Here is a 23,649-nt window from a genome sequence, read left to right as displayed (position 1 = left end):
ATTTAGCTTTATTGTAATTATAATTCTTAACCAACTCCGTATTAAAAAAAAAATCAACAAAGATAATTTTAAAAAAAATCATAAAAAAAATTATATGGGAAAGCACTACAACAATTTATAGTGTTTTAAAGAAAGAAAAATTACAAAGCTAAATTTTTAATTAGCTTAATATTAAAAAATCAAATTGACGGAGATAATTTTAGAAAAAAATAACAAAAAAACACCAAAAAAAGGGGGAAAAATCAAGTTGGAAACACTATAGCAATTCACAATATTTTGTGACGAAAGCTACAGTGCTTCCCTACATGATTTAACCTTATTTGTAATGACTTGTAATTGTAATTCTCAACCAGCTCAATATTAAAAAAAAAATTCACGAAGATAATTTTTTAAAAAAATCATAAGAAAACAAAACCATGTGGAGATATATTATAGTAATCCACAATGTTTTGTGATGAAAGCTTAATCATGTCCCCACATGATTAAGCTTTCTTACAAAATTAAATTCTAACCAACTCAATATTAAAAAAAAAATCAACGAAGATAATTTGGAAAAAAAATATTACAAAAAAAGAAAACACAAAAGAAAGTGGAAAAAAACCATATGAGGAAAAACTATATCAATCCATAGTGTTTTGTGAGGAAAAACTTATATTTACTTGTAATTGTAATTCTTAACCAGCTTAATATTTAAAAAATCAAATTGACAAATATAATTTTAGGGGAAAACATAATAAAAATAGAAAAAAAAATCATGCAGAAAAAACACTGTAGCAATCCACAATAATTTGCGAGGAAAGTTACAGTGTTTACCTCATATATTGTAACTGTAATTTTTAACCAGCTCAATATTAAAAAATAAAATAAAAAAGATAATTTCAGATAAAATGATATATAAGAAAAAAAAACAAACAATGTGGAGAAACACTGTAGCAATCAACATTGTTTTAAAGAAAACAAATTATAACACTAAATTTTCAATTAGCTCAATACAAAAAAAAATAAAATCAGAAAATATAATTTTAAAAAATAAAAAAAAAAATAGAAAACTATGTGGAAAAACATCGTAGCAATCCACAATATTTTAAAGGAAAAAAATTACAAAGAGAAATTTTTAACCAGCTCAATATTTTAAAAAATAAAATCAACAAAGATAATTTTTTTTAAAAAAAATAAATGAAAAAACAAAGTTGGAAAAAAAAAAAGGAGAGTAATTTTGTAAAAAAAAATAAAAAAAAAAACATTAAAAAAAAAAGGAAAGTTGGGAAAAAAAATGAAAAAATTCCAAAAAAAAAAAACAGAGAGGAATGCACTGTGAATTACTGTTGTAATCCAAAATGCATTTGGGTGTGGGGAAACAGTAATTTCCCCACACCATTTAGTTGTATGTATAATATGCAAGCTTCCTATAACATTGCTTACATGATCGTCCAAGAATTATAAATAAGGTTTAGTTTTGGTAAAACTATATTAATGAGTTAATATAGTTTTAATATGTTTTCGGATAAGAAATATTTTAAAATACAATCTTTACTACATTTTTCAATATGCTATTAGTCAATTATTATTATTTAATAGTTGAATCTTCAATCATATCCTTAATTTTTTTTTTTCATGAAATCTATTATTATAATCTTTGAAAGTGTATGTTGTAGGATAAGAAAGATCGTGAAGAGCTATGCAAAAAAAAAAAAACCTTTACTGATATTATAATTTTATTTGAAAACAAAATAAAAATTAAATGGTATCTAATAAAATAACATCTCATTTATATTCTTAATAATTTAAGTATTTACTAAAATAACATCCTTCATGTATTTTTAAATAATTTATTTTAATGAAATAAAATTAAAACTAAAAAATAAAGATCCAAAAAATTAAAAAATAAAGGTTAAAAACAAGCGATGCTTGTGGGCCAAGCGACTCAGCATGACTAGATTATTCAAAAAATGGTAAAACCATTTTTTTTTTTTTTTTATGGATGACATAACATCTATCGCTTATTGTTTTTTCTTTAAATAAAGCAAATGACACATCATTGTCACTTGCTTGTTTAATTTTCTTATCATTGGAAAGGTTATCATTGGAAAGGTGGATGAAGAATTGGGTTGGAGTTTTTTATTTAAAAATTTATATTTTAATTTTTTTTATTTAAAAATATCTAATAGATACTTTTAGATTGTCTATAAACTAATTCATCAATTAAAAAACTCTAAAATAATATTAAAACACAAAGTTTGACTAAAAAAAACTCTCTGAAACTTGATCTGTTTTTTTTTTTTTTTTTTTTTAAATATAAAAGCTCAAAAACACCATAGTAGCACTCTTCTTATCAAGAAGAACACATTGACATAAATTTTAGATATTTTTATTAACGAAACCTTTTCAATATTTTTTTCTCTTTTTTTCATTATTTTCAATGAATTTTTATTTTTTTCTAAAATTCAAAGACTGAAATGTGATCAAAATAAAGTTTTGGAACAAAATATAAAATTTTCAAAGTAAAATGGTGTGAAATCAACATTTCTCAAATTAAAAAAAAAAACTTAAATTATTGCTAATAATCAATTTTGGCCCCCTAAATCTTAAGTTTTTGTACGCAATAAAATACGATTTTATTTTGTAAAATCAAATATCACCATAATGTAAAGACATTTAATTTCCCCCACATAGAAGATTATAAAAAACCAACCAATAAGTCCAAATTCTTGATTAATAAAATGTCAAAGATGAAATTAAAAAAATAATGATTATAATGAAAAACAATTCAAAGAATAGGACTAGAACATTGTTCCAATCCATGATATTTTGAATTTTTGTCCATGGTGCAACAACACTAAACTAACCACATCTTTTAGTTTTTTATTTAATTTAATTTTATAGTTTTATGATTCATGAAGGAGGAATTAATTTATTTTTTAGATTAGGTTTTATTTTTATAAAATTAATTAAAAAATAAATTAGATAGGATATCTAGTTGATAACCACGAATAAAGAAAGTCATATACTTAACCTGACTTGATTAAAAAAAATTAATGAATTTGAACATTCGAGAGTGGAAATTCATTATCTTCCTTTACTTACAATTATGACAAATTGAAATACCTCTAGAGTGTTTGATAAAGGATAATGACATATATGTATAGTGCACTTTTGAGTGTGGGAAAGTCCCGTCTCATGACAGAGTATCGCATTTAAAATCTCTTTCTTTCTTCCTTGGAAATATAGCAGGGGTGATTAAAAAAAAATTGAAAAAACTGATTAAATTAAAAAAATGAATTTTTTTTTTTGGAAAACTGAACCGTGAAAAAATAAATAAATTAATTAGAATATTTTTAAAAATATCTGGTTTGATTTTAATTTTTTAAATCTAAAACCGAAAAAATAAACTGAAATTAATAAAAAAAACCAAACTGAAAAAACTTAAACCAAACCTATTAGAAATTACAAAAAAAAAAACCCTAAAAAAATATAGTTTTTGGTTTTTAATATAAAATGTTTTGATTTTACCAAAACCAAAACTGAACGAACCAAATCCGATCGAATGGGTTTTGATTTTTTTTTTTGTGTTTTTTAAAATTTTAATTTGGTTATTTTTATAGGTAAAAACTAAACCGAACTAAAAATAATCACCCTTGAAATATACAAAAAAATTTTATTATTGAAATAGAGTGGCTAAAATACACTATATAATTTTATTTACAATTATTAAATATATGTAACATCATTATTTTTAAAATCAAAAGGAGGTTGAGAGTTTTATTTGCCCAAGCTAATTGAAGCATATCACACAATTAAAGGAAAAGGCAATGCATTTGAGGTGATCTTCATCTCAAGTGACAGCGATCAATCCACCTTTGACGAGTTCTATTCAGAAATGCCTTGGTTGGCCCTTCCATTTGGTGATGGAAGGAAACAACTCCTGAGTCGTAAATTCAAAATTCAAGGCATTCCTGCAGCTGTAGCGATTGGCCCAAGTGGCCGGACCATTACGAAGGAAGCTCGGATGCACCTGACAGCTTACGGGGCAGATGCTTTTCCATTTACCGAGGAACATCTAAAGCAATTGGAGGAGGAGATTGAGGAAAAGGCAAAGGGGTGGCCAGAGAAAGTGAAACACGAACTTCATACTGAGCATGAGCTGATACGTGCTAAACGCAAAGCATATATTTGCAAGGGCTGTCGTGAAACAGGGTATAGTTGGTCTTTCTATTGCAAACAATGTGACTTTGATCTTCACCCCAAGTGTGCTTTGAAGGACGATGAAGATACTGGAAGTGAAAAGGGAAAGGAAGGATGGGTTTGCGATGGAGATGTGTGCCGCAGAGCTTAAGCAGGCAAGCACTGCTTGTGTCTGGTTTTATTGGCTTTCTGCTGTAGTAAGTATGCAATGGAAGATATTTGTTGCATGTGTGTGAATATAGTGGGGATGTCTCTCCTGTTATCGTTATGTCTCTAAGAAGTGTGAAGCTGAAGGTTCTCATGTCCTGTATTTGGATACGAAAAATAAATAAACACCTCTCTGTGTTTGTGTGAATCCTGTGACCCCTTTGAAACTTGGGAATCCATGGTTGATGGTTGTTCTCAAAGCTCAATCACTTGTTATGAGGTTTTTGTCATTCCTAAACGAAAACGCTATGCATGATTGCATTGTAATTGTAATGCTGATTAAATACAAAAACTGGGCTGATTGTGACTTAACCAACATTATACAATGAAACCATTGTAACTCCACCGTAAAAGAAACAAGAATTTCCAATCCAAGCAACTGGATAGTCATTCTTACCCCTCTCAGCCTTCTCACATTACTTGTTGAGACGGATTTCAGAATCAAGAAAGCAGCATTAATTCGAACTCAGAAGTAAGAAAGACAAATGAAATCCCAGAAGGTGGAAACCTGCGTTTGTTGATGAACATGTCTGCAATCAATTAAACCAGAACCACGGGCAGGCTATTGCTTGTATCAGTTCATGGGACGCAAAGGACGGATAGGATTAGTGGTGAGCTTGGACAAGTTAACTCCTTCCCCTCACAGAACAGGATTCGGCGACAACAATCAAGCACGCTGCCATAAAGTTTGAAGCCGTTGAAAAAACAATCGCTTCTATGGCCCATTAATTATGTTCAGCGTATTTACTTTTTTCATGTTCTCGAAGTTTCTTTTTGCCACGTTTCATAGCTTCCCACCACTAGAAAGGCTGCTTGACATTGAGGTTCAATCTATTTTTTAAAAAAAATTTAAATTTTTTTTTTTATTAAAATTAAGTGCGGTTTGTACTTTTTAGATCGTTTTGATGTGCTGATATCAAAAATAATTTTTAAAAAATAAAAAAACATTATTGACATGCTTTTCGGCACGAAAAGCTATTTAAAAAGCATCCCCTACCACACTTTCAAAACACCTTCTAAATCTCATGTGCTTTAAATTTGCCTTCGCCATGACAGCCACAAAACATGCTTGATGTGTTTTTAAATAATTAATTTTAATAAAATAAAATTAAAACTTGAGGATAAAAATTCAACAAATAAATAAAATAAAAGCTAAACACAAGTCATGTTTGTGGGGCCAAGTGACTGGCATGCTTATCCAAAAGATGAAAGAACCATTTTATTTTTTCTTGGATGGATCACTCATTGGCCTTTATTATTTTATTTTTAAAATAATACAAATGATATATTATTCGTTTACTCAATTATTTTTTTGTCATGGAGAAGTAGTTGAAGAATTGGGTTAGAGTTTTTTTTTTTAATCTAAAATTTTATTTTTTAATATATTTTTATCTAAAAACACCTCATAAATACTTTTAGATTGTCTCTAAACTAATCCATCAACTAAAAAGAAACCCTAAAATAATTTTAAAATACAAAGTTTAACTTAAAAGCAATTCTCTCAACCTCCATTTATCTTTTTTTTGGCAATATAAAGCTCAAAAACATTATGGTAGCACTTTTCTTGTCAAGAAGAATACATTGACATACATTTTAGCTATTTTTGCAAACAAAACTTGTTAATATATATATTTTTTTCTTTGCTATTTTCAACTTTTAGATTGAAATGTTATTAAAATAGAGTTTTGGATCAAAACATAAATTTTTCAAAGTAAAATGGTGTGAAATGAACATTTCTCAAATAAAAAAACCTTAAATTCTTGCTTATATGTCAATTTTGGCTCCTCAAGTCTTAAATTTTTATATGCAATAAAATAGGATTCTATTTTGTAAAATAAAACATAACTCTAATGTAGAGACATTCAATTTTCCAAAAAAAAAAAAGATTATAGAAAACCAACCAAAACCAATCAATAAGTCAAATTCTTGATTTATGAAATGTCAAAAATAAAAAAAATAAAAATAAAAAAAGTGTTTGGTGACTATAATAAAAAAAAATTAAAGAAAAAAAACTAGAACACTATTTCAATATATGATATTTTGAGTTTTTGTCCATAATGCAACAACACTCAACTAACCAAATCTCTTAGTTTTATGTTTAATTTATTTTTATATTTTTTATGATTCATGAATGAGGGATTATTTTATTTTTTTTAGCTTAGGTTTTATTTTTATAAAATTAATTAAAAATAGATTAGGATATCTAGTGGATACCCACAAATAAAAGTTATCTACCTAACTAGATTTAAAACCCGTTTGTTTTTTAGACAACATTTGTATTTCTTCTAAACTCGTTAATAATGGTGTTTGGTTACTAATTGAAAATAATATATAAATTGTTGGCCTCTCCATTTATGAGGCAGGAACCTTAGTTATGGAAAAGTAAATTTTTATTGCTTTTAACAAGTTCAACCACAGGTTGAACTTTTTTATATAGATTCACTTTGCATTATTCACTACACAAAAGTAAACAATGCAGAGTAAGGTGTTACTGGTATTGGTAATGGATAATCCCCCCTCCCCCCTTCTAATTTCTAAAATATTTTTTATTAACCATGTTATTTAAAAAAAAACTCTAATTTTCTCTACTTCTCGAAGATTGAGGCAGTCATCATGGATAAATTATATAGTGTATTATTGGGTTACCATTGTTTGTAAAAGGTTTTTCATTTTTAAAAAACAATTCTATGAAATATAAAATAAAAAAACATGTTTATTAATTGGGAATGGAAATTATTTTTTCAATTCTTAATTTTTTTTTTAATTCAAGAGCATTAAAATAGTTTTTTTTTTAATAATTCTTTGCTATAAAAATAAAATTCATGTTTTGGAAGTCCTATATTTTCCATTTTATTTTATTTTTTTAATAAATATATTTTTTAGTTATTTTATAACTTTAATTTAAAAAAAAATTTTAATGAAAAATATTAAATTAATTTTGTTTCAACTTCAATTTCAACTATAATTTTAACTGAACATATATAAATATCAAACCAACCTCAACTAAAAATATTTTTTTTAAAAAATATAACCATAAAATTACCATAATACAAATCATACTTCATTTTGAAGTGGAAATTCATTACCTTCCCTCACTTAAAATTAATTGACAAATTTAAATACTTCTAGAGTGTTCGATAAAAGGATAATGACATATATGTATGAGTGTGGGAAAGTCACGACTCATGACAAAGTATAGCATTTAAAAATTCTTTCTTTCTCACCTAGAAATATAGGGTCTCTTTTTTTTTTTTAAATAGAGTCATGATATGGCTCAAATACACAATATAATTTTATTTATAATTATTAAATATATGCAATATCATTATTTTTAAAATAAAAAAGAAGTTGAGAGTTTTATTATTGAAAAACTCTATTCTTAAAAATATAACCAAGAACTCTATCAAGTTTGGATTTTAGCCTGTCTATTAAATTGCATGTAATTATTATCGAGTCACATTTTATAGAAAATCGAGTAGGCTAAAAATCTAATCCAGAATTCTCTTGATATTTTTGAGAATTTAATTAGCATATGAATTTTATTGAGGTTTGTGTTAAATGTTTTTTTTTTCTGATACTTGAGGAGCTTTGTATGACTGGAGCTGGAGGTACATTTTCATGATTTATTTTTCTCAATAATTTTTTTAACATTATTGGTAGTGGAGGCATAGGTTTTATTTTACATTCTTGGCCTTCATCCTTTCCTAAGCTTCCTATTTAAGATGCCACGTATATAGTTTGTTTGTTCGTTCATTTCAACTATGCTTTACATATGATGATTGATTTATATTAGAAAAAAAAATGACAGAAAAATTCATTCCAAATACAGCAAAACCAAAAGACAATAATTTTCTAATTAAAAAAAACTAATTAAGGATTTTTTGTATCAAGAAATATAAAGATTTTATTAAAGAGGTAAAAATACAAAATATATTTCATAACAAACTCACAAAAAAATTATCAAACCATGGATAAAACTAGAATAAAAACAAAAAAAAAAAAGAGATTAAAAAAAAGAAGCAAGAGGAGATTTCTAGAAGCAGGTGATCATGCGAATGCCACTTCATCGGACGTACGTCATCATGTCTTCGTCATTACCCGACACCAGCCACGCCTTGATGTCGTTATTGAAAATGGAATTATAAACTGAATTCTTCTTATTCATTGAATAATTTGATACAATATTTATAGTGTAGCTTCAGTGTAAATAACAGAATTAGTTGTAAATAACAACCTTTTGTAACAGAATATAACTGAATACAATTGAATGTAACTGAATATAACTGCCTGCCATGCTGAGCATATCAGCTTCAACGTGTTCTTGCTTGTCAGTGCAGTAGCGTGAGCATGAGTAGTTTCTTTTCAGTGCAGCATTTTCATTGTATCACTGCTGCAGAAGTGTACTTGGCTGAGTATATTCAACACACCCCCCTCAAGATGAGAGTCATGAACATGTCAGGGAGAATAAATGTTATGAACACTCAGCTTGGATAGTAAGGGATGAAACAGAGAGGGACCGAGAGCTTTTGTAAAAATGTCAGCCAACTGGTTTTGAGAAGATACATGAAAAGTGCGAAGAACACCAGATTGAATTTTCTCACGAACCACATGACAATCAATGTCAATGTGTTTGGTACGCTCATGGAAAACAGGATTGGCAGCAATGTGAAGAGCAGCTTTACTATCACAATAGAGAAGAGCAGGCTGGAGTGGGACGTGTAGGTCAGTGAGAAGATTTCGAAGCCATACAAGTTCACAGCAAGTGGAAGCCATGGCCCTGTACTCGGCTTCAGTAGAAGAACGAGAGACTGTGGTTTGTTTCTTGGATTTCCACGAAATCAAAGAGTTGTCCAAAAATACACAATAGCCTGTGACTGAGCGGCGAGAATCCAAGCAACCAGCCCAGTCTGAATCACAAAATGCTTTCAATTGCAGGTTAGAAGCAACTGGAAAGAACATGCCCTGAGCTGGAGAGGTTTTAATATATCTTAGGACTTGAGTGGCTGCATCCAGATGAGGAGCTCGTGGCTTGTCCATATATTGACTTAAGACCTGAACAGCAAAAGAAAGATCAGGTCTACTGAGAGTGAGATAGAGCAATCTTCCAACAAGGCGTCTGTAGGGAGTAGGATCGGCTAATAGTTGGCCAGAATCTCTAGAGAATTTCACATTAGGATCCATAGGAACTTTGGCCGGTTTGGAAGCCAACAAGCCAGTAGTCTCAAGTATGTCCAAGGCATACTTGCGTTGACAAACAGAAATTCCAAGCTCACTGCGAGCTATTTCTAACCCCAGAAAATACTTCAACTGACCAAGGTCTTTAAGCTTAAACCTGTCGTTAAGCATGTGAATGAATATGGAAACAACATCTGAATTATCACTGGCCACAACTATATCATCAACATAGACTAATATAGCAATAAATGAATCTGTCAAAGATCGAGTGAACAAAGTGCAATCAGCCTTGGACTGCACGAAACTAAATTCAATCAAGGCAGAAGAAAATTTGGCAAACCATTGCCGTGAAGATTGTTTTAAACCATAAAGTGATTTATGTAATCTACAAACCTTGGACCCCCCCCCATTTTAGCAAAACCAGGTGGCAATGTCATGTATACTTCTTCATCTAAATCACCATGAAGGAAAGCATTGTTCACGTCCAATTGATGAAGATGCCATTGTTTGACAGCAGCAACGGCTAAAAGGGTTCTGACAGTGGTGAGCTTAGCCACAGGAGAGAAAGTATCATAATAGTCCAATCCTTCACATTGATTATACCTCTTTGCAACAAGTCTAGCTTTATACCTCTCCAAAGTGCCATCAGATTTCAACTTGACTTTATAAACCCATTTGCAGCCAATAGTGTGTTTAGATGCAGGAAGATCAACAACAGTCCAGGTGTTATTCAATTCAAGAGCTTTGATTTCAGTATCCATAGCCTTACACCATTCCTTACTACGGATAGCTTGAGTATAGGAAGTAGGCTCAGTAAGAGCAGAGACAGAAAGGCTGAAATATTTCTGAGCAGGAGAAAGATGAGAATATGAAAGTACGGATGAAAGAGTGTAAGGAATACCTGAAGCTGAAGAGGAAGGTGCAGGTGCAGAAGAGGAGGTGGCAACATGACAATGATAGTCATGCAAATATCCAGGTTTGTGTTTTATCCTAGAAGATCTTCTGCCCGGCTGAGAAATGAGCTCAGAAGGGGATGGTATAAGTGGTGCTAAGTCAGAATTGGAGGAAGAGGGAGGAACAGATTGACAAATAGAAGAATTGGAAGGCATTGGATCATTGAAAGGAGCAACTGATTCAGGCAGGGGAAAAGGTAAGGGAAGAACAGAATCAGTAGAAGAAGAAGGGTGTGTGAGTGCAAAAGGAAAGATGGTTTCATGGAATATGACATTGCGGGAGACAAAAACAGTATGTTGATGTAAATCATAGAGTTTGTATCCCTTGATGTGAGAAGGATATCTAAGAAATATACATGGTTTAGCTCTAGGATCGAATTTGTGTCTATGTCTAAATAAGGTAGTGGCATAGCAGAGGCAACCAAACACCTTCAAATGAGAATATGATGGACGAGAATGGAACAAAGCTTCATAAGGTGATTTGTTGTGTAAGACTGGAGTGGGAATGCGGTTGATTAGATGTACTGCAGTAAGCACACAATCTCCCCAGAATGGTAAGGATAAATGAGATTGAAATTGAAGTGATCTAGCAACGTTCAAAATGTGTTGATGTTTGCGTTCAACAGTGGAGTTTTGCTGCGGTGTCTCAACACAGCTTAGTTGATGAATGACACCCTTTGATGCATAGAATTGGCTCATATGAAATTCAACACCATTATCTGATCGGAGGGACTTGATTGTGGTATTGAATTGTGTCTCAACCATAGAAAAAAAAGATTGAATATGAGTGTTGGTTTGAGACTTATTGTCTAAAAGATGGATCCAGGTGAATCTGCTGTGATCATCGACAATAGTTAGAAAATATGAAGAACCACTAATGGACTTAGTAGAAAAGGGACCCCAAAGATCACAGTGAATGAGATCAAATGGTTTTGCAGAAGTCGTAAGGCTGTGAGGAAAAGATAAACGGTGTTGTTTAGCCAATGGGCAAATGCTGCAAGTTGTATTAGATTCATGTAACACTTGAGGGATTACATGAGAGAGTAATTTCAAGGGAAAATCAGAAGGGTGGCCTAATTTGTAATGCCATAGACTATTGTTTACAAAATGAACAAAGAAACTAGCAGGGGCTAGATCAGTGAGTGGAGGCTGAAACATGGGTGAAACAGGATTGAAAAACATAGAAGTTCTAGATAAAACAGAAACTGGAATTTGCTGCAAATGATATAAACCTCCATCTTCTTTACCCACACCAATCGTTCTCCAGCTTGTAATGGTCTGGACAAAACAGAATTGGGGTAAGAAAATGACACAGCACTGTAAGGTGTTAATCAGCTTGCTGACTGATATCAAATTGAAAGAAAAAGAAGGAATACAAAGCACGTCTGTTAAGATAAAGGAGTCTGAAATTTTAATGGTACCGATGTGAGTAACTGAAGCATGTTCTCCATTAGGCAATCTTACTGTTTTAGAAACAACAGAAGTGATTTGTGTGTAAAAGGATGTGGAACAGATCATATGATCTGTAGCTCTAGTATCAATTATCCAAGGAGCTTTGATGGAATTTGTGAGAGGAGTTGATTGAGTGATTGACAAGGCAGATGCAAAAACAGAATGTGTTGGAGCTAGAGTAGATAGTTGAGGTATAGGGGAAGGAGTACCTGCACGTTTCATAGTGAGTGAAGTATCACCTTAAGTAAGGATGTCTGATTCTGGACTGACAGATGATGAAACTTGATTGACAGAAAAGTCAAGTTCTGATATGGATGGTTTGAGCATCTCCATGAGTTGCTGACATTGTGCATAGGTAATAGGCAGCTGAGGGGCAGTGGTTTCAGAAACCTGATTGACACTGTGAGGTGCATTCTTTCCTTTGGTGAACTTGTAACCAGGTGGAAATCCATGAAGTCTGTAGCACTTTTCGATAGTATGGCCAGAAACACCATAGTGAGAGCATATAGATCGATCTTTGCGGGGATAAGAAGGTCGGTTTCCAGCAAAACGAGTTGGAGGTATTGACCTAGTAAGTAAAGCAGTGGTGTTTGGATTGAAAGAAGTGCTAGAAGATGAAATCATTCGTTGCCTCTCCTCTTGAACAACAAGTGAAAAAACTTTGTTGATGGATGGCAGTGGATCAATCAGCAAAATTTGTCCTCGAATATGTGAAAAATTCTCGTTCAATCCCATGAGAAATTGATAAACATGCTACTGATGATGATATGATAGAATAGTCTTCAATGCTCCACATGTGCATGTAGGAATTGGTTGGTGATTTCCCAATTCATCCCATAAACCTTTCATGGCAGTAAAATATGCACTTACAGAATGATTGTCTTGTGACAAACATGAAATGGATTTTCGAAGTTGAAAAATGCGTGGTCCATTGTGCTGAGAGAATCTTTCCTGAAGATCGCTCCAAATGTCAGATGCATCATCTATGTAGATAATGCTGTTGGCAATCTCTGTTGAAACAGAGTTCAACAACCATGAAAGAACCATATTGTTGCAACGAGTCCATGCCAATCCTTGAGTATCAGACAAATTGGATGGTTTAGGCAGAGTATCATTGACGAAATGGAGTTTGTTCTCGGCTGATAAAGCCATCATCATTGCCCTCTTCCATGAGTTGTAATTTTCACCATTGAGCTGCTTTGAAACGATCATGGCTCCAGGACTGTCACCATGATGCAGAAAGAAAGGATTGGAAGGATCCATTTCTGAGGTAGTTCCAGCCATTGCAAGAAAATGAAAGAGAGAGAATGCAGAAAAAGGGGATGAAGAAGATGAAGAAATTTGAGAGTGCGGAAAAAAAAATCAGAGAGTATGCTCTGATACCATATTGAAAATGGAATTATAAACTGAATTCTTCTTATTCATTGAATAATTTGATACAATATTTATAGTGTAGCTTCAGTGTAAATAACAGAATTAGTTGTAAATAACAACCTTTTATAACAGAATATAACTGAATACAACTGAATGTAACAGAATATAACTGAATATAACTGCCTGTCATGCTGAGCATATCAGCTTCAACGTGTTCTTGCTTGTCAGTGCAGTAGCGTGAGCATGAGTAGTTTCTTTTCAGTGCAGCATTTTCATTGTATCACTGCTGCAGACGTGTACTTGGCTGAGTATATTCAACAGTCGTCGTTCACTGATTAGAATAATAATTTCCTAGGTCGGTCGTGCAGGTAATTTAAAAGGAGCCTTAGCCTGGAAGTTCCATCACATAGCAACTGGGTTTGGCAATTGTTCTAGCCTTTTGAGTAGTTCATCACATAGCTAGCTATGGCCACCGAAGACGTTTCTCTCGACCTTTCAACGCTTCTTTCTTCAGAAGAGAGGGACTTTCTCATCCGCAACAATGGTGATCAGGTACTGCTTCTCTGATCTTATTCAAGTCTTCTTCTTGTCTTATTATAAGTTGACGTCTTTTAATTTTTATATGAACTTGTAGGTTTTTCTCGTAATTAAGATGAATATCATGTTTAAATTAGACTGCAAGCCTTGCTGAAGAACAAATTTATGACCAATTTCTGAAGCTTTTTTATGATTAAGAAAAAGCTCCTTTTTTTTTTTGTTGCTTCTCTCACTGGCAAGAGAAAGAAACCATGAATAAAATTGTGATTCGTTAAGGGCTGATGTTTTTTTTCTGATAATGTTCGACATTAATTTTTAGGTTAAGGTCAGCAATTTGGTTGGGAAGATTGTGGGGTTCTACTTCTCTGGTTCGTGGTGCGGCCCATGCCGTAATTTCACTCCTTTGTTGGTAGAAGTCTATGAACAGCTATCATCCAAAGGCGACTTTGAGGTGGTGTTCATTTCTTCTGACAGAGATGATGAATCCTTCAACACATATTTCTCCGAAATGCCCTGGCTTACTTTCAATAACTTGCTTATTATCTCGAATTGAATTCATTAGCCAAGGTATTTTTATCAGTCAAATGGTTTACTCTTGATTAGGTCCGAGTGTCTGATCTAGTTGGAAAGAACATTCTTCTTTACTTCTCAGCTCAATGGTGCCCTCCTTGTCGTGCCTTTTTGCCCAAGCTAATTGAAGCATATCACACAATTAAAGGAAAAGGCAATGCATTTGAGGTGATCTTCATCTCAAGTGACAGCGATCAATCCACCTTTGACGAGTTCTATTCAGAAATGCCTTGGTTAGCCCTTCCATTTGGTGATGAAAGGAAACAAATCCTGAGTCGGAAATTCAAAATTAAAGGCATTCCTGCAGCTGTAGCGATTGGCCCAAGTGGCCGGACCATTACGAAGGAAGCTCGGATGCACTTGACAGCTTACGGGGCAGATGCTTTTCCATTTACCGAGGAGCATCTAAAGCAATTGGAGGAGGAGATTGAGGAAAAGGCAAAGGGGTGGCCAGAGAAAGTGAAACACGAACTTCATACTGAGCATGAGCTGATACGTGCTAAACGCAAAGCATGTATTTGCAAGGGCTGTCGTGAAACAGGGTATAGTTGGTCTTTCTATTGCAAAGAATGTGACTTTGATCTTCACCCCAAGTGTGCATTGAAGGAAGATGAAAAAAACTCAAATGAGTTAACTTTGTTTGAAGTGAAAGTAAGAATTTTTGTTATATATATTCAAAGAAACTACAAAAAGGTAAGGTTATGAAATAAAAAGGCAAGTTAGAAAGTGCAGAAGAAATTTTCTTGTTAGTTTTTAAATTTTATATTGTAGAATTTATGTCTACCAATTCATATTTAATAATAAAAATTAAAAGATATATAGTTAAGGGATGTAGCTAAATTAACCCGTCCCTAGATTTACTTGATATTTAATTTTAAAATTTAAAATAAATAATTAAGGTGCACGCTACATCGGTTACTTTAAAAAAAATTTGAAAGGGTGTGTATCCTAATCTCCACCGTTAATCATACCGTCCATGAGTCTGATCGCACGGTTTTTATAACATCTTCAGTCTTCTGTCAGTATATTCCAATTTTGCGGATCAAATCATATCTCTCGCTTTCTCGGTAAGATTCTTCCTCTCTCTCTCCTTTACCATGCGATCTGCGTTTAGAATTATTACTTCAATCCTTCGTTAATTCCTTAATTATGATCTAGGGTTTTGGGGTGTTAATTAAATTGAATTATTATGTTTGGGTGATCGTTGTAATTTTTGGTGGTTAGATGGATTGGCAAGGACAGAAACAAGCGGAGCTATGGATGCAGATACTGCTGTTAGTTTTCGCGGCGGCGGCTTTAGCTACAGGTTATATAATAGGATCGTTTCGAATGATGATGCTAATTTACGCCGGTGGAGTGGTTTTCACCACACTGGTTACTGTCCCTAATTGGCCCTTCTTCAATCGCCATCCTCTCAAGTGGTTGGACCCAAGCGAAGCTGAGAAGCACCCTAAGCCACAGAAGGCTGTGGTTTCCAAGGACAAGAAGAAATCGTCCAGGAAGTAGGTTGGTTTTGTTAAATTTGACTGGTTTTTTAGTCTAAGCATTTGTTTGCTAGGGTTTTTAAATCTTCAATTTAATGGATGGAATGAAACGTTATGGGATGAATTGGGTGTTAGAATAACTTTGTTTTGCTATAAATTTTATACCTTTTAGACAATGCCATTCGAGTTTCAGTTAGTTTTTTTTTACTTTTTTTATGCTTGTTTTCTTGTTGGTTTTTCAGAGTGACAGCAGCAGGTTAATCTGATTATTAGAATGGATAGCCAATGTTAAGAGTACTGCATTTCGAGAACTAGACCAAATTCATCTTACTGGTCACGGAATGCAAATTCCTGTGCGCGCGGATGTTTCTTATCCGTTGGATTTTGAAAAGTTAATTGCTAAACTTTTTAAAAATGATAGACATTGTTTTATCCAGTGGCCTGAAATGGGTGTTGCACGAGACAGATGCTTGTAGTGATACGGGAAATGTATCCTGTTTATGTTCTGGATGAAGCGGGTTTGCCTTTTTATGAGGGTTTGTTGTTTTTGTTGATAAGTAATACTATAGACTGTTGCTTCTTTTAAATAGAATTGAGTTGATTATTAAGAGAGAGTGCTGATGATAAAAGTGAGGTATATAATTCTTTCAATTCTAGTTTTATGGATGAGTAAATTTTCATTCCACTATCAAGAAAGCAGCAAGGCTAAACCTGCTGCATTTGCTGAAGTGGGCGTGCATTTGATACAATTCTCAGTTAAAGAATCTTGAGTAAAGGGTTTACTGTTGAAGCTATTAACAGGAACTAAGAAACAAAGCATTGCATTATATCAATGAACAAAGTAGAGTTGCAATTATTTGATTCTAGTTAACTTCATATACTGCCCCCTTTGAGCTTCATTTGTGAAGAAATTGATCTTATAATGGTAGGTTGCGTCATATGCCTTCTATCTGTTCTGGTATTTGCCGTTGGAAAGAATTATGATATTGCTCTTCTATTTGTTTTCCTTTTCTCGTTATTGACATCCAACTCTTGACTTCAAAATTTTAAATTACATCACAATGTTTATAGTACATCACAATTTGTTATACACACTAATTTAGCACTTTGAACACGTTTTGTTCTTTCTCCGAATTTATGTCATCGTGCATAATTTTAAGAAATGCTGAAACTCGTTGTTGTGTTTGTTTGAAAATGTATGATTATTTACAAGTATAATTTTCTGAAGGGAAAATGGCATTAAAATTAAAATAAGAAACTAATTCCCCTTGTATGATTCATTGTTCTTTTGCTTGGATGAACATTGTTTAATTGATGGAACTAGTGGGTGGGTTATATGGTATGACTGGATGAGAAGTAAAGGGTCTTCAAGTAAAATAACAGTGGAGAACCTTAGACTGCAGCTTTGGGTGACGTGAGATGAGATTTTTTTTGCCCAGAAAGTGGTAGGGGATGCTTCCCATTAAATTTTGGCTTCTCTTGTGGTCAATTTGTGTTTAACCTCTCGTTTGTGTTTAACCTCTCGTCCTTGTTTTGTCGTGATGAACCTGCCATGTTCTTCCTGGCTGCCAGAGTTATGTCAACTTCGCCAAATCTTTCTCCAAAATTTTACTCGACTAGCCGGACCTTTTCCTTCTTTGGCCCTCTGATATAGTTGGTTGATTGAGTTTGTAGTTCGAAGCAGGGTAGGAGAGTTTTAAACCTTCTTCAGGCTGGAATTGGAATAAGAGACCTAAAGCTGACAATAAATTATGTGCTACCAGCCTACCGACAGCTATTTGGCCCAAAAATTCAGCCAGCCATGGAATAGACACAGATAGCATCCCTTCAACCTTCTGTATGAAGGTAAACGAGTGGCGAATGGGTTTACTACACGTGGTGATTAGTTTAAGCTGATTTCAACAAGACTTGCAGCAAATCAATTCAAATGGAGCAAAATAGAATAAAGCCGTAGGACGTCTGATGTTTCAGAAAGACTGAGGGAGTGCTTTCATAGGATAAACTCAAAGCGAGGACAAAAAATTCTTTAAACGGCAACAGCTGCAAAAGTTGGCCATCATCAGATGAGCGTTTCCGGTGTGGCCTTTTTTCAGGTTTTGCTAAATAAGCTCCGAGCTGCTACAGCAACGATCAAGGCCATAACTACCTTTGTTTCTATACCATGTCATTTTTATCATAAGCCCAACTGGGCTCCTTGCTATAGATTCCTTCACAGTATTGTGGTTCCAAAGATTGACTTTCCATCCCATTTCCTTTTTCTCATTTCTCATTCAAAAAATTATTTCCAAGATGTTGCGTCAATTTCATATTCCTGAACCCTTGTTCTCGTTCTTTACACCCGCTACGATTGGCTTCAAGCTTCTCTATAGAGTCACATGTGGAATTTTTTTGGTTGAGGAGAAGATAAACCAATAATTTCCTCTCCGTTGGTCAAAAATATATTTTATTCTTGAACTAGGTAAAAGAAAAACTTAGTTAATGTAGTGACATACTAAGAGTGTGTTTGGTATTGCGGTAGCTGTTGTGGTTGTGGTTTAAAAAAAGTTGTTTTATAAAAAGTACTTTTAGTTGAGGTTGGTTTGAAAAAATAGGTGTTTGGTTAAAACTGTGGTTAAAATTGAGGTTGAAAAAAAAGTAGTTTAATGTGTTTGGTTAAAAATGCTTTTGAAATTGAAATTATAAAATAATTTTAAAAAATATATATTAATATTGATGGTTTTAAATTTAAATATTGTAAAATTAATTACTCCTATTACATCATGAAAAAAATAATACTTTATATAAAATATTTTTTATTATTCCATTCAACTATTTATAATTCCATTACGTACAAAATTCATTCGATAAAAAACTATAAAATTGATATGACTGTGCGAGTGAATTTAATTCACTTTATACTAGTTTTTCGAGAAAAAAATATTGTTTTTTCAATGAATTTAACTCTCTAAACTATTTTTTTTTTTAAATTAATACAATTAAAACTTTCAAAAAAAAAAAAAAAAAACCGTGAACAGTGCAAGTGAATTGCACTGTTTACGTGAACAGTGCAATTCACTGGTGAACAGTGCAGTGAATTGCACTGTTCCTTATTTTTTATAACGTGCAGAGAATGAAAAGCATGTTTTCGTTGCTTTTCCTTTTCAACGTTTTAAACGCAAAAATTATGTGGGTCCCATGAACAGTAAACTGTTTTTTTGTATTACCAAACGGCTGCGTGCTGCGTTTTAAATAAAACGCAGCCGCAGCCGCGTAGACAAACGAAGTCTAAACAAGTGGTTTGCGCTGCGTTTCAGGTTGATCTATTGTTTTCCAGTGTAGGGAAAATGCCAAGATGATGCAAGTGTTTTTAGCAAAAAAAGATTATGGTCACTAACTTAATTAAATTTAATAAGCTCAACTAATTTAATAATATGATTAGAAAAAAAATATTGATAACAAATAAAAAGAAAAAAAATCAACAATGATTCATTGCCAAAGAATTGTAAAAAAAAATAATTCCCAACCAACTAAAATAATTATAGATAAAAATTGCAAAAATAAATTCAACAAAAAAAAATTAGAAAAAAAAATTGAATTGAAAAGAATAGGGACTAAACTTGACTAAAAAAAAAATCAAAATATGAGGGATAAAATTGGAAAAAATGATTCAGTTAAAAAAAAATTAGGAAAAAAAACAAATAACAACTAACATAATGAAGACTAAACTTAATACAAAAATCAAATGATGAAATTAAAAAACAAAAATAAGTTCAATGAATAATTCAAAATTAAATATATTGCAATCAAAATAATGAATACCTAATTTGATTTAATGAACAAATGACTAAACTTATTTGATTTTGAAAGATATAGGTGACTTCAACTTATTGACAAGTACACTATCTTTTTTATTTAAATTATATTTTATACATATACACAAAAATTCAATTACCTTGACCTCACATAAAAATAATAATATATATAAAAAAAAACAATGAAACGACTTGTAAGCAAAGCCAAGAAAGTGTAATTTGAAGGGGCAAGAATCTTCTTCAATTGGATAAAAAAAATGAAAAAATAATACGAACAACTAGAAATTAAAAAATATATATAAGAATATGGGAAGAAGTCCCTTTACGAAAGCTACTGCAATTCGATTCTCGTGTTCCTACTTCCTATAAGCTTCAGCCGCTACGACCTTTTCTTTTCTTTTACTTTTTTTTTTTTTTTTGTAAGTTAGCGAATTATTAAAGTCGTTGTGGAGGGTGACGACATGTTGTGGTCGGTTTATGAAGCAACAAACAATATCCCTTCTAACACATATGGCTGGCTGCAAGGAACCATCCTCTTGGAACATCAAGGGGTTAACTATTCACGGCGTGTCAGTGCCTTATCAGATTTTTTCAAAAAGAATTAGATTCGTCCCAGGCTTCTTTATTAAATCATATCGTAATATATATATATATATATATTGAATAGACTATGTATGGACTGGAGTCATTCACTTAATTCAACCGTTGCCCATATTCTTCCATATCTTATAATCTCTGTAGCTTGGCATGTTGGACGGTGCGGACGGTTCCTTAGGAAATTAACCATGAGAATCAGCTCGCATAGCTTTCTGGACACCAATTTGACTATATCCAATCTTATCCATTGATTAATTACCTTCACGAGAAATACGATTCATATTGCAATGACTCCTCTTCCCAAGAAGGATCTGATAAATCTTGATAGGTGCAGTGGGTTTTATTTCTTATAATTTATTAATCTGAGTATTATAAATTTTAAAATTATTTAAAATTTATATAATTGTTAATTTTAGAATTTAAAAAAATAATTAAAATACACACAAGCTAATTTAAATATCTGTAATAAAAAAAAAATATCATGCACAAAACTTACATATTAATTACTACTAGCAAAAAACACCTAATGGTTGTAGCTAAAACACACATAAAAAACTCTATAACTTGGTATAAAATATCTCGTAAATTTCTGTATAGTTTTTTTTTTTGTTTTTTTTTCTTCAAGGAACAACTAAATTCACTTTGAAAAAAAAAATTACAAAATATTTCGTTATCTATCCACAAACGATTTCTTCTTTTACTTAGTTTTATAAATTCAAATTTTGCAATCAATGTTTAAATTCTTTTATCACGCCAAATCAATGTGAGAAATACGTTCTTAAAATTATTTGAGGAGAAACTTAGATGGGTTAACAAGCAAATGGATCTGAGAATACTTTATTGTTAAATAAAAAATATTTTTTTATTATTTTTCTTTTGATAATAGTTGTTGTATTTTATCATCTTTGTCTTCTTTGTTAACGATACAACAAAGTAATTTTCTATATTATTATATTATTTTAAAACTATGATATTAAATTTCAGGTGAACGATGAACGGACTTGTTGCCCGTGATACCTTTACAGAGTTGTTGAAGAAAAAAAAGTCGAGTTCTTGCTTCTTCCCTATTGCAACAACTTTGTAATAGTCACGCCATAGACCCCGTCAACGGAGCTATATTTAGTCCTTGCTCGAGTGACGGGGTTTATACTTTACATGCCACGCATGCTGCCCTCTCTTTCCTTGAAAATACAGAAAAAAAAAAAAAAAAAAAAAAAGAAGAGAGCTGCCGTACCTAACGGGAGGCCAAGCTAGTCACCAACCATTATTGATTATTCCACGTTATTTCCCTCGTCTTCCCCAAGATTCAATATTAGGAGATAGGAATAGTCCATGCTCCAGCCGTCAACTTCTACTCGACTCCACAATTTGACCTCAACAAATAGATTGTATTGTAATAATAAATGCTATTAAGGTTTTTTTTTTTAAATAATAAAATAATATTTTTTATTTTTATTTTTTAAAATTTATTTTTGATATCAATGCAACAAATAACTTAAAAACATATATAAAAAACTTAATTTAAAACAAAAAAAATATAAATAATTTCAAATTCTTTTGAAAAATACTTTTAAAATAAAATAATAATTTTAAATTCAATCTATTTGTCTGGCTGCCACCACTAGTTTCACCAGCAGTATTGACAATAACCAAACAACATTGAAAAAACCAATCAATTGATAAGTGACAAACCCTTGGAATGGGAATTAAGTGTTTCAGATAAAAATATATACGCTGAAAAATTATCAACAACAAAGGTAGCTTTCCAAAGTCATACACAAGTGGATTGCAATTAAAAAAATATAGATTAATTATAATTAAGTTAGGTTACCTTTTAAAGTGTGTATTTTAGAAATATATTAAAATAATATTTTTTTTATTTTTAAAAAATTATTTTTTACATCAACACATCAAAATAATCTGAAAACATTAAAAAATTATTAATTTTAAATAAAAATATTTTAATTTTTTAAAAAATATTTTTAAAATACAAAAATAAATAACAAAAATAAAAAATAAAAACACAAGGTAGAAGCCACAGACTTCCCTAGCCACCAGTTGATTTATCAACCATAATGTTTTTATTACATGGATTTGTCCTTTGTCCTTGACCATTAAGGTAGAAGCCACAGACTTCCCTAGCAAATTCTAGACATTACAGACAATATATCTAGCTTGCCGCTTTGCGAAATTAATCCTTGACCAGACACGTCGTCACTGACGTTGAAAAGTGCAGCCTCCGTAGGTTCCATTCAACTAATTACAACGTCCATGGATGATGATGGATCCCACTTAAAATGGACAGCTTTAGCCAACGATACCGCAAATCCTAGTCGTGGTCAACGACACTTACAACACCACCGCACCTTGATCTCTCTTGTCCAGGTCCACCAATATTTATCTCCTAGTACGGCGTGTTTGGATTTATATTAACGATTATTTTTACATTTTGTTTTTGTTAAAAATGGATTAAAATAATATTATTTTTTAAAAAATTATTTTTAATATTAGTATATTAAAACAATTAAAAAATAAAAAAGTAATTTTAAATAAAAAAATTTAAATTTTTATGAAATGCCGTTTTGGCTGATGTGGGAAATTTGAACAGAAGGTAACAGATATCCTGTGGCCAACAAAGGAATCTAGGGTGAAAATGATGATGCCATACAAAGTGTGATCGGTCGGTCGTCTCTATCTCTCTCTTATCACACTTTAGCGGTAACCGGTAATTACCTCACGTCAAATTACCAGCACATTTAAATTTTTTAATATTTTTAGATTTTTTTAATATATTAGTATAAAAATATTATTTTTAAAAAATAAAATTTTTTAAATAATTTTTTTTAAAAAAAAACTATCATTAACGTAATTATTTTTTTAAATAAGAAATCAGTTCAGTTAAAGTTGAGTTTTTTTCAACTATTTCAAAAAATAAACTAAATTCAAAATAAATAATTTTTTTAATATTAAAAAAAATAAAATTAATATAAAAATCCTTTCTTTGCTCCTCTGAACACTTTTTTTTTATATTCAATATTAATCTAATAATACATGTGGGTTAAGAGTTAGTTATTATCCTATTTTCAGCAGATACAAGAGATTCACACAGCTAGTAGTGTAAGAAAATCTAAAAATCTTACAAACTTAGTGATAAAATCTAAATAACCCATGGTATATAGGACACATTTAAAAGAAATCCATTTAATAATCAGTCACACGCACAGTAATAATACTAAAGAATAGTAGCTGTCCTTTCTTAATACTTACCGGTGGCATTCACTCCGAGGAATAGAAATCAGAAATCTAATCGTGACGTGGTGGCGCCCT

The 23,649-nt window shown here is 31.7% G+C and overlaps 3 protein-coding genes across 3 annotated transcripts; all 3 read left to right on the top strand.

Annotated features, from left to right (window-relative positions):
- Window positions 1–3,877: 3,877 nt before the first annotated feature.
- LOC140956005 (probable nucleoredoxin 1-2) lies at window positions 3,878–4,333 on the top strand. Its single transcript, XM_073411753.1, has one exon. It carries the CDS (start codon window positions 3,878–3,880, stop codon window positions 4,331–4,333), a length of 456 nt encoding a protein of 151 aa, XP_073267854.1.
- A 9,475-nt stretch (window positions 4,334–13,808) lies between these two features.
- On the top strand, window positions 13,809–15,155 carry LOC118048784 (probable nucleoredoxin 1-1). The gene is made up of 3 exons (XM_035058585.2): window positions 13,809–13,895; window positions 14,200–14,331; window positions 14,484–15,155. Exons 1-3 carry the CDS (start codon window positions 13,809–13,811, stop codon window positions 15,153–15,155), a joined length of 891 nt encoding a protein of 296 aa, XP_034914476.2.
- Window positions 15,156–15,363: 208 nt separating this feature from the next.
- LOC118048785 (signal peptidase complex subunit 1-like) lies at window positions 15,364–16,662 on the top strand. The gene is made up of 3 exons (XM_035058587.2): window positions 15,364–15,517; window positions 15,675–15,956; window positions 16,177–16,662. The coding sequence occupies exon 2, from the start codon at window positions 15,675–15,677 to the stop codon at window positions 15,954–15,956; it is 282 nt and encodes a 93-aa protein (XP_034914478.1). The 5' UTR covers window positions 15,364–15,517; the 3' UTR covers window positions 16,177–16,662.
- Window positions 16,663–23,649: the final 6,987 nt, after the last annotated feature.

This window comes from Populus alba, chromosome 10, assembly GCF_005239225.2.
Source record: "Populus alba chromosome 10, ASM523922v2, whole genome shotgun sequence".
In the NCBI taxonomy this organism is placed as follows: Eukaryota; Viridiplantae; Streptophyta; class Magnoliopsida; order Malpighiales; family Salicaceae; genus Populus; species Populus alba.
The sequence above is the reverse complement of the archived record's forward strand: the minus strand, read 5'-3'. Positions and strand labels throughout refer to the sequence as shown.